Source organism: Symsagittifera roscoffensis, chromosome 4, assembly GCF_963678635.1.
Source record: "Symsagittifera roscoffensis chromosome 4, txSymRosc1.1, whole genome shotgun sequence".
NCBI lineage: Eukaryota > Metazoa > Xenacoelomorpha > Acoela > Convolutidae > Symsagittifera > Symsagittifera roscoffensis.
This window is the reverse complement of record NC_087065.1, coordinates 52,006,665-52,017,891: the sequence shown is the minus strand read 5'-3', so window position 1 is coordinate 52,017,891 and position 11,227 is coordinate 52,006,665. Positions and strand designations below refer to the sequence as shown.

The 11,227-nt window shown below is 37.5% G+C and overlaps 1 protein-coding gene across 1 annotated transcript; it reads right to left on the bottom strand.

Annotated features, from left to right (window-relative positions):
- Positions 1–390: 390 nt before the first annotated feature.
- On the bottom strand, positions 391–6,536 carry LOC134844618 (protein bicaudal D homolog 1-like). The gene is made up of 5 exons (XM_063861382.1): positions 6,316–6,536; positions 5,855–5,937; positions 4,291–4,437; positions 1,329–1,512; positions 391–743 (listed from the first exon to the last, which is right to left on the bottom strand). The coding sequence occupies exons 1-5, from the start codon at positions 6,527–6,529 to the stop codon at positions 445–447; spliced, it is 927 nt and encodes a 308-aa protein (XP_063717452.1). The 5' UTR covers positions 6,530–6,536; the 3' UTR covers positions 391–444.
- Between the last annotated feature and the right edge of the window lie 4,691 nt (positions 6,537–11,227).

Sequence of the window (11,227 nt, the reverse complement as noted above, 5' to 3'; positions counted from 1 at the left end):
TCAAGCAAAAATGCAATTAACTTAATGCCTGTAAACTGGCTAAGAAAATGCTTCAAGAATAATTAAGCTACTTTTGACTAGTTTTTGATGGGTAGATTCCCTCCGTCCCCAAAAAAGCGACAAAAATAGAAAAAAACTAACAAAAAATTCGCGTCTTTAATGGCGCTTTCATCTCAAATTCAGTGTATTTTGACACTTTAACAAAAATATCAGGGTTGGTCGGCCAAGAATTGAAGTCAAACAATTCCAAAGAAGAGAATACTTTCGGCTAAAACGCGCTCTCTAGGTTAATAACGTTTTTACATGGTTGACTGAGTAATATTTTGGTTAACGTCAAGAAGAGAAGTTTAAGGCTAATTAACATTTTTAGATTCGTGGGCCGAAAAAGATTTATTAGTTCAAACAATTTATCCAAACATCACAGCTGATTAATTTGTTAAAATTTCATGGAGCTTTATTAGTACCAGGTCTCGGCAAATTCTGCAATAAACAAGTCAAAGTTTCAATATGTTTGTTCATTCTCGAGTTCAGCTCCGAAATCGATTTCTGTTCGGACTGCAACAGAAGCGCCGCAACTCTTTTTTGCAACGCTTCGCTGTTTTGCACATTTTTCGACTGCTTGTCGATTGCTTCGTGAACAGAACTGCTGATAACTTTCATCATCTCTTTGTTGAGTTTGTTGTTGTTGCTATCATTAGTGGGCTTTGTTGACGGTTCCGCCCATTTAATGCCCTGGTTCTTTCCTTTTTGGAATCTAGTTAGCAGTCCCAGTCTACTTAATTTTTTAAAATAACGAACGCTTGATGTTTATGATAAAAAATGGGACAAAATGACAGTTGTGATCAAATACCCTTTTCAGTTTCGCTTTCTTCCTATTAAGTCTTTATTGACAAACAACGTTTAAAAATTCCTTTAAGATAATTGTCAAATATGGATATTGTAATAATTGAAAAGGCGTTTGACAGATATTGGGTGGCCGGATTCCACAACACCCCCTTCACACAAATAACCAAAGAGTGCCAGGCGAACTTGCCCTTCAAGCCTAACTAGCTTTGTGACCAAGATTTAGATAGTAATCAGTGGCAAGCGCAGTCATTTTTCCAGGGGGTCAACATTTTCTTAGATAGAACAAATTGTTTTTTCCAGCGCTCTTAAAACGCTAAGACCCGTTTTGAGTGTTTTTAGAATGTTTTGACCCAAAATCACGTTTCCTCCTCCCCCCCCCCCCCCCCCCCCCAAAAAAAATAGTGTATATTGGCAAAATTTGGCAACCAGTTTAGGTGCGTTGGCACCGACCCCCTCAGCACTGCAGATTGTTATCTAGATGCCTTTTTTGTTGATATTTTCGAGGCTGTCGCAGTGGATGCTGTTGTTGTTTCCCCTCAGTTTGATGTTATTTCTGAGTGTCTCCAGATTGCATTGTTGTTGCATCACCACCGCCCTGCTCACACTCAACTCCTGCTCCAACTCCCCCCTCCCACTCTGCCCCACATCTCCCTTGTCCACAAAACGCTAAACAAGGTGTCATGCATAAAGTTGCGATCTCTCCAAAAACACTCAAAGAATTCTCATTCTAACAGGGTCTAACTTACGTTCTACAACAGCGTGGCCGATTTTAAAATTCGAGACGCATTAACGGTACCGCACTCAACGCAAAAACCAAGACTAGACCGTTATCATTTTTTACAAACTGACTTTAATTAATCAGACTAGCTACCCTTAGATGACCCACCCTATTCGATTCGCAGGATTGAAATTTGACCCAATATTGCAAAATAACAGCTCCTGCTCAAAGGATTGTTGAATAGAAGTTAAAACTGAATCCGAGCAAGGAGGTCTGCTTGCGACACAATAGGAAAATTAACAGTTGTGGGCTCTTTTCCAGTTCCCAACCTCCGTTTTTTTTGACCCGACATCCCCTCTCGATTTTTAATGTGGTTGCGACAAATTGAATGTAGTGAGAAAATATCCCAGCGCGACTCTTTGTCACCCCTCTTCTAAATCCGTCCCTAGCTGGCGTTATTTGCAGCATTTATATTCACAAGGTTTTATCCGGGTTATTTCCTGAAATGGTGATATACTTACCATTAGGACTAGTTTCAACCAGTTTAATACAAACTTATAGTTCCGACCGTCGCCAGTATGGGAAGAAGCTTTAGCTCATTTTAGCTCTTTTCCGCTAAAATCACCCCACCCCCTGCGCATATTTGAAACGTTGTCGTAATGCAATGAAAATTAGTATGGTGAACAAACTAACTGGTGAAAAGTAAAAATTTGAAATGAGGGGATTGCAATAGAGTCCTGTTTTCCCCCACTTGATTCCAGAAACCTCGAAACAAAATTGTAGAGAGCTCTTGTATCAATTTAAAACGTTTTAAGACGTGATTCGGGCTCCATAACCAAACAGACTTCCTGGATTCATTTAGAGGCATTTTATATCATTTCTTACATGCAAAACACCGAGTGAAAACTTTTTTGAACGTCTGAGTTTTGTAATTTTACGAGGGGTGGGAAACTGGAAAGAGCCCATTTGTGAAATCGCACATTTCAACAGTTAATGCCTCTAAATGAATCCAGGAAATTTGTTTTGTTTTGGAGCCCGAATCACGTCTTACAACGTTTTAAATTGATACAAGCGCTCTCCAATTTTGTTTCGGGGTTCCTAGAATCAAGTGGGGAAAAATCAGGACTCTATTGCACTTTCAAATTTTCATTTTTCACCAGTTAGTTTCTTCACCATACTAATTTTCATTGCATTACGACAACGTTTCAAATATGCGCAGGGGGGCGGGGTGATTTTAGCGGAAAAGAGCTAAAATGAGCTAAAGCTATAGCTTCTTCCCATACTGGCGACGGTCGGAACTATAAGTTTATATCAAACTGGTTGAAACTAGTACTAATGGTAAGTATATCACATTTCAGGAAGTGACCCGGATACAACCTTGTGAATATAAATGCTGCAAATAACGCCAGCTAGGGACGGATTTAAAAGAGGGGTGACAAGGAGTCCCCCTGGGATATTTTCTCACAAGATTCAATTTGTCTAAAGGCGCAACCACATAAAAAAATCAAGAGTGGATGACGGGTCAAAAAACGCCGTATGTTTGGTGGAAAATTTCCGAGAAAAGCTCAAAAACCTTAAGACGACTAATCGTATCAGGCGACGATTAGTAACAAGTGAAAAATAGGTAAAAGGCGTCAATGTGCAATGAATAAGAAATGTTCCTATAGGGGATTTTAAAAATTCGTTTCATAAGTGAGTGTTATGAGCAATAATTATTTGCGTTCCCCCTGTTAGCTGTATATAAACTCAGGTGCAAGAAAGAACAATAATGCGCAGTTGATCCTTGATTTACCATCGTTTCAGTTGAAAGTCAATTTGGCTACATTTAGTCAGCGGCTCCGTAAAAATAAATTTCAATTGAAATAATTGCATTAATTATTGATTTTCGTTTCTCAAAAAATAAAACAATTGATTTTGAACATACTACAATTGCAATAATTTATTGCGGCAACTAAAATAATTGCAATTATCAGATTTAACTATAATCCAGTTATAGTCCAAAATTTCACCGACCTTACGCCCTAAGAACGGGATGCCATCAAAGTATTCAAAAAAAAATAACACCAATGGAACCAACTACTTCCGAAATCTCATTTGCAGAAAAAAAATTGCAAAAAGCGGAGCTAGCTTCAAAAATGATTTGACTTGTACAATTTTGCAATGGTTTCATAATTTTTGGGAATAAAATATTATTACAGTAACTGATTTTCAACTCAAGATAATTGCAATTATTAATTGTAGCCAGAAAAACTACAGAGTAATTGATTTTCAATTGCAAAACTACTGCAATGAAATCAACGGAGCCCCTACATTTAGGCCTCAGATAATAACCAACAGGTACATTAGAACTATCAACTGGAGCTTCCGAACACCGAGTTGATTTGTACAATTGTGCAATGATTTCATAATTTTTGGGGGTAAAAATTTATTACAGTAACTGATTTTCAACTTAGGATAATTGCAATAATTAATTGCAGTCAGAAAAACTACAGAAAAGAACAACTAGTTTTTTTTGAAAAAAAAATTACAAACTGAAATATGTTTTAGCTAATTACTAATTAAATGATGGTAGTTTATTTGAATTTTCAAGATATTGAGCACATCAGAAGTGATATTTACCATTCCTACTAAATTGACCATTCTGTAAACAAAGTTATTTACGAAAAAAAATAATGGACAGCTCCATGTTGCTGTCCATAAAATTTGTGGTTGACTATAACAACTACCAGTTTTGAGTGGTCCGTGTGTTTGCTGTGCTGACAATTCCTGCCCACTCTCTCAATCCTGTCCTCTACCGTTCCCACTTGCTGCTGCACAACTGTTAGTCTAGCCACCTCATTAGTAATGTTCGCCAACTCAGTGCTCAGACGCACCTGAAAAACCAATTAGTATGTTGCTTAAATATTCAGGGATAACTAATCAAATAAAGCAAGCAATTGAATATAATATTTGAGACATGTTTCGACTTATTTGACACATGTTGCGACTTATACCTTATCCCAGTCTACCCCAAGTCCTTCCAGCCAAGAGGCGAATTCGGGGGGGGGGGGGGCGGCTACCGTCCCCCTTAGCGACTCGATCCACTGACGACCCAAAAGATCCATTCTTTGGAACTATTTTAAGACCCACTCCAAAACTTTTCTAAAAATTCCAAGGGCCGAGCGCGCGCGCAAAAAAAATTTTTTTTGATCAAATTTAAACAAAAACCATTAGCATTAACAAGGCCTTTTTGGGACTGTATTTTTTCAAAATTACTTTTTTTTTCTTCAAAAATTGCCTGTGGAGCAGAAATTTGGTCACAGTAGGGTCTTCATAGTGATTTGGAAGAACTTTGAAAATCCGAACCTCAAGAAAAACCTAGATCCGTCCTCGTACTAGCCTATGACACTGGCTTTTGGAACAATTAACAGGTTCTAGTTCCAAGTTTTCTTTATGTCAGATAGAAATGGATGCAAACATTTAAAAAAGGAAGCAAAACACGACAAGTTTTACTGAGATTTTCAATATGGAGCTCGCGTAAGTGTCAGGTGACAGCAATCACTCAAGAAGACAGCCCAAATTGCAAGAACAATGTGCATGCTAAGGAAAATTCCAAACAATGAAACAGGACTCTAAGAGAAACAAATTCATGTCGACATAGCAGCACCATAGCAACCTGTCTACACTCCTGCAACGACAAAGGAGCTTTTCAATTGGCTCATCCACTGGTCTGCACATAACAGAGTCTGCAGATAACAGATTCGACAGACGTTTAGAAATTCCCCAGCGGCACGAATATTTCAAGTCTTTTGGACAGTTGAAAAGACGCATTCCATGCGCCAAGCAAGCCTTCCATCGCCGATGAAAAATTCTGCAAATAAAACACTTGCAGACCACTTTCAGCTCGAAATTTAGCTGAAGAGGATTTTATTTTAATATATCACTTGAGACACTAGCATTTATTTGTGGTGTGAATTCAAAAGTTCATACTCAGCGTCTGTGGTTCGAACAAATGTACTCAAGAAACAAGCGTTGAAAAAACCTGCATAAGATCTGCATAAAAAACTGCATAAAACAAGCGTTGAAAAAACCTGGATCGCTTTATGCGGCGAGAGCGAGCTTGAGCAGTCCAATCAATCATGGAAACTTATAGTTTATGGTTCATTTAATTAATTTTTCAATATTGCTTTAACGCGAAAAACTAAAAATTATGTTTTTCCGAAAAAATTGAGCAGTTTGAAGTCCATTCAGATTCGTAGACCCAAAAGTATGTTGCCGACAATATGGCATACATACAATCAACAAACTGACCTTGTCTGTTTTAAGCTGTGACCTCTGACCTCTGAGTCTCTCCACTACTTTCATGTGCTTCTGCTTCGTATCTTCAATCTCTCCTGTTGCCAAAAAATAAATTAGAGAACGTTAAAACCTTTAATCATATTTCAAAATTGACATTTTTAACATTTGGATCACAAAAATTTTTTTTACATTATTCAAAATGCTGTAGCATTCGTCAAGAAGCGAGGTAACACATTCTTTATTCGGTTTGTGAAAAAAAAACGAATAACTACCAGCTATGAGCTATTTTCGAGCTTTTTCCGCTTCTGAACTATGTCTCTACAAAAAAAACCCATAGGATCCCATCCCATGTTTCCTTGGATAGTTGAATCTTTTCAGTAAATTTGATTTCATCGTTTTTTATAAGTTTTCTAACTATCACAAGTTTATCGAGGAGGACGATCCACACCTATGTGGTATACCGCAACTCTCACCTCTAACAGTGTCCAAAATATGGAGCGCATGTTTCAACTGTCTCTCTATGTCCAGTCGCTTCTGCTTCTCACAGTTGGCCATGGTCTCATTCTGTGCCATAGTATGGTCCACGTGGTACTCTATTGCACTAGCTAGATTGTCTATTTCATCATTGCACTCCGACACCAATTCTTCATCTAAACACTCACGTAACAGCTCGCCGATATTCTTCATTCAAAAACAATCTGAAAAATATGCTAAGCCTGACACGCAAAATTTGACAGTTTTTGCAGTACTCAGATAAAACATTTATCAAAGTCCATAATGATTGAACTGGGGGGGGGGGGGGGTGTGGGGGATATCTGCTTTTTAGTTCGACCAGAAAGCGTGGTACGTTTCCTGTCACTTATCGGGGAGAAGGGCATAGGCATAGAAACATGGAAAAGTTGTTCGATCTACCAAGCAGTGGACAGTGTACACTTGGAGAAGTTATAAGGACAGCTTTTAAAAGTTCCATCAATAAACCAGTTTCCATAAGAGTTTAAGATTTCGATATTTCTGTTGGTTGCGGACACCAAATATCGTTTACCGGTTCCCGGAACTGTCGAATCTTCAAGAAGAAAGTCTTCTCCACTCATGGTTTGCATGTATTTAACAGGCAGTTCAAAATCGAATCCTGTTGGGATCGGTGGCTGGCTACGGTTTTTATTTCTGATTCTTCTGATCCTTCGTTTGAGGTGACGCACCACCGGCATCTTCGAGGAGCATTCTGGTGTGGCTTTCGCCAGGGCATTTAACAGCACCTTTTATGTCGAAGAGTCGGTCGCTGCAGGCCGCTGCGTCCGCTTTGATCTGTTCGTTAATGGTATACGTTTCCATTAAGGCGTAGTCCGGGCCGTGTGCGTGCTCATGTGAGGACGATTTGAGGAATTCGCCCCATGAAATCCATATGCTTGCCTTACATTGTTGCTTTGATCGGCGCAACCCTCACTACCACTGAATAAAATTGACCAACTATCTTTTCTTATAGTAAGCGTAGTTGTTGTGAAGCGCTTTCTGGCCCCCTTTGTTGCTTAACACAAATCTGACTAATATTTTGCATTGTTATTGTTTCGAATGAGTCGGTACTTAATAATGCACGTATTTTACAAACTGAACAAAATTTTGCGTCAAGAGGCAAACGTTTAATTGCTAATGGGGGGATTAAATTGCGACCACGCAAACTGGTATCACACCTGTTTGACTAATCGTTTTGCTGGGACTATATCGGGTGTTTATTTGTTTATCAGTCAACATAAATTAACGTTAAATTAAGTTCAAAATTATGTTCAAATGTCATATTTGTCATATTTGGGATACGCACTCACGCTGAAGGAGTCAACAATATTTTCCATTCACTTGTCGTACTGACTGCGCCACGTGGCTGAATAATTTTTGCAATCAAAGCTCGTTCTTATAGGAAGTCAACTGAAAGTTGGAATCTTAAAGTTGCTGAAAAGTCACGTCAAAATGGCGATGCATGATTAAATGGAAGTCAATTCAAAACGGAATCAATAGAAACAATAAATAATGTGTACAATTTGGTTTCCATCATACTGAATAAAATATGGGGATTTTGTCCTAGGGGGATTTGGTCCTATGGGGGATTTAGTCCCGGAGGATTATAGGCTCTTTTTCCTCCCCCCCCCTCACACGACCTTCAATATATTAGGGTAACGAGTGGTTTTACGAGGTTGAGTATGAAAACCAAATATGTTTGTCGTGGCCTTATTAGTCTGTATGTAAATTTTCATAGCAATCGGACAATGTAGTCAACAAATTTACATGTAAAAATTTGCAGGTGGGGGGGAAAGGAAAAAGAGCCGGATTATATCCGGTGGGATTTTATCCTGGGGGATTTAAACCGGGAGAGCGCGGAAAATCCTATACACACGCAATTATTCAGCCCTTTGCAGGATTTTCCCCAATTTCGAGAGTTCTTTCCCTGGCTAAACTTTTCTTGGGTTGTTGGTGCGAATGATATTTTCAAATCTCCTGCGCTGAATGTTTAGAGCAGTGGAGTATGTTTCAAAGAAAACTGAAAGTATTCCAATCTCGGAATGTTTCCTATTAAATCCTTCAGCAAATTACACCTGTTCGGCTTTAATTTATTGTCACAATTTAGATCATATCTCACATTTGAAACTATCAATTCGAATCATCAGCAAAATTTTCATTTTCAAAGTCAAATTTAAGTAGTAACAATGCATTTTCAGAAGCTGCGTTTGTCATAAAATCACTCATTGTCAGCTGTGGATTCCTCGACAACTCGTTTTGAAAAAGTTCGTTCAAAACGTCTATGCAAACTTGGCGCCATTTCTTTACTTCTAACTCGAATCCCTCGACAGTTTGCGTGGCAGATAATTTCTTGAAATTTTCCAGTTTTTCTAGAGTCATTTTCATCGTTTTGTGTTTCAGTTTCAGCGATTGGAGAGACTCATTTTGCAAACTGGAGTCCATTCAGGCAGTCAGAGTCAAACTTAATGCCATTTTAATTTCTGAAAAATCAATGGAACAAGATACCGGTTTAACATAGAGACGAAGTCGAGCTTCGCATTAATTGCGATGCAGCAAACTGTATTTTAAATTCAGATAAATAATTAAATGACATAAATAGTAATTTTTAAAGCAATAAATATTTAAAAAAATTACATAAAAAAGTTCAATATGATTGCACTCAACATTTTAACCGTGACTCTAATGTATTGAATTCTTTGAGACTAGCAAGGAAACTTTTGTAAATCGATGAAATCGTGAACACTGTTAACCATTGAAAAATTCTGTTCAGTGATTTTACAAAAATCCGTCGAAGAAATATAAAAAACACGCCAATTTAAAATTGCTGGAGTAAAAAATGTTAGCTATGAAAGTACTAATTTATAAATCCAAAAACATTCTATTATCCATCCTTTGCTTCAAAATAAATTAAGTTTTTATAGCCATAAAATCTACATAAAAGTAAACTTTCATTTACTTTTAACGCTTTACTCGCTCGAAATTGAACTAAAAATAAAGTCTCGGCACTGCAGCAATTTTTTTGAAAAAACTTTTATCACTGAAATTGATTTAATTTGGTATACCACTCGACCCGTTCCGATGATTATTTGAAGTGACTCATTTGGCGTGAAAAAAAAACTAAAAAAACACGAACACATCACCATTTTCAATTGCAGAAAAACAAAAAACACTCCGATGGATAGCCATCAAACTGTATAAAGAATGCACACCATTGATGTACTCAGGGGCGGATTTATGGGATGGGGTTTGGACGCTTCCCTCCCCCTTCAGGGATTCGACCCCCTACCGACCCAAAGGGTACCCCCTTTGTACAATTTTGAGATATCCATATTTGGTGACGGACCCTAAAAATTTTCTAAAGGCGCCTTTCGCGCCAATATATACCAATTTTGAGGAGCGCGCGCCAAAAAACGCGATTTTTTGGTCGAAATTTTCCAAAAATTGCCTAAAAACGTTTTTTTTTAGCCTGTTTTTCAAAATTTTGCCTGCGGCAAAGAAAAATTGACCAAAACAGGGTCTTCTTAGTGATTTTGGAGAGCTCGCGGAAAATCAATTTGGTCACCCTAAAATGATTTCACATTTCGAAAATTACCAAGATTTCAGCAGTATTATTTGATGGCAATATTCCCAATCTTTGAAAGTACTCTGACAGCACACATCTACAGGGTTGGGAATTTCACTTTGGTGAAGTAATTTGCAATTTGAGTTTTCTGATAATTTCCAAAAAATCACAAAAATCGTCTTATCTCTTAAACTAAAAATATTTAGGCATTCCTAATTGGAGGCCAAATTTGCAACCCCTGAGATTACTCTGACTGCCCCCAACTACAGGTTAGGAATTTCAAACTACAAGGACTCTGACTGCCCCAACTACAGGTTAGGAATCACGAAAACTACAAGGATTTGAGAATTGAGAAATGGAGGCAAGAATCGCAACCCCTGAGAGAACTCTGACAGAACCCAACTAGAGGGTGAGGAGAATTTCAAAAACTGAGAAATTTTCCCGCATTTAAACATATAATAGATAGATAGATGAAATTTTAAAAATTAGGAGACGGGTAGACAGACAATCATATCAATTAAAAAAGCAGGTAAACAGACAGAAAAAATTACTGAAAATTAATGACCTTGCGGAAAGCTAATTAAAAATTTTCTTCAGCATTGCAATATATGATATAGCTTAAACATGAAAAAACTCCTTCGTTAAACATGCAAAATTATTATGCTTAAACATGGGAGATAGCTGTCACTCGCATTTAAATATAGTATAGATATAGATTTCACAATAAAGCAATGTTAATATGTTACACAGTTGTAAAAGTTGTTTCCGAGAAAAAGTCTAATAACCGACATAAAGTCTAATATTTTTTCAGCTTTGTGAATACTGAATCTAATTGGCTGATGTTACTTTTGCAATTCGCTCGTTTTGCCATGAGGGTTTCCCTCTCCTGCAGAAAGTTCCAAAGAAACCACTTGAAAAACACCCGGTTACTGTTGTACATTTAACGCAGAGTTTCCTGCTTTGTTTTCTTTCAACTTTTTTTTATTATGAAAACAAGAGCTATGTAAACTGTTTCATGCCAGCTGTATGTACACTATTATGAAACTTAACGCACAAGTTGAGCCTTATTTTGTGCGAGTTAGCTTGAGAAAAACATAAACTCGTAATAGTAATATAACCTAATAAAATATATAATCTAAGCTGCTTGTGTAGTATAACTTGCTGGCCACAAGATTTTGCAGCACCAGCAACAATAAAGCGGATGAAACACATTCCATTGATTTGCCATGTAGAATTAGAGCACTACAAAGATATTAAAATTGAGTTAATTTGGAAAAAAATGGGGGTTTGAAAAATACCAATATGAGATCAAT

Bases quoted from the DNA above. Each gene is read 5' to 3' on its own strand.
- LOC134844618 (XM_063861382.1), bottom strand. From the start codon at position 6,529: ATGAAGAATATCGGCGAGCTGTTACGTGAGTGTTTAGATGAAGAATTG. The intron at 1,513-4,290 runs GTAGTTGTTATA...CACCTTGTTTAG, and splicing joins ACACGGACCACTCAAAACTG to CGTTTTGTGGACAAGGGAGA. The intron at 744-1,328 runs GCATCTAGATAA...GATTCCAAAAAG, and splicing joins CGAAAATATCAACAAAAAAG to GAAAGAACCAGGGCATTAAA.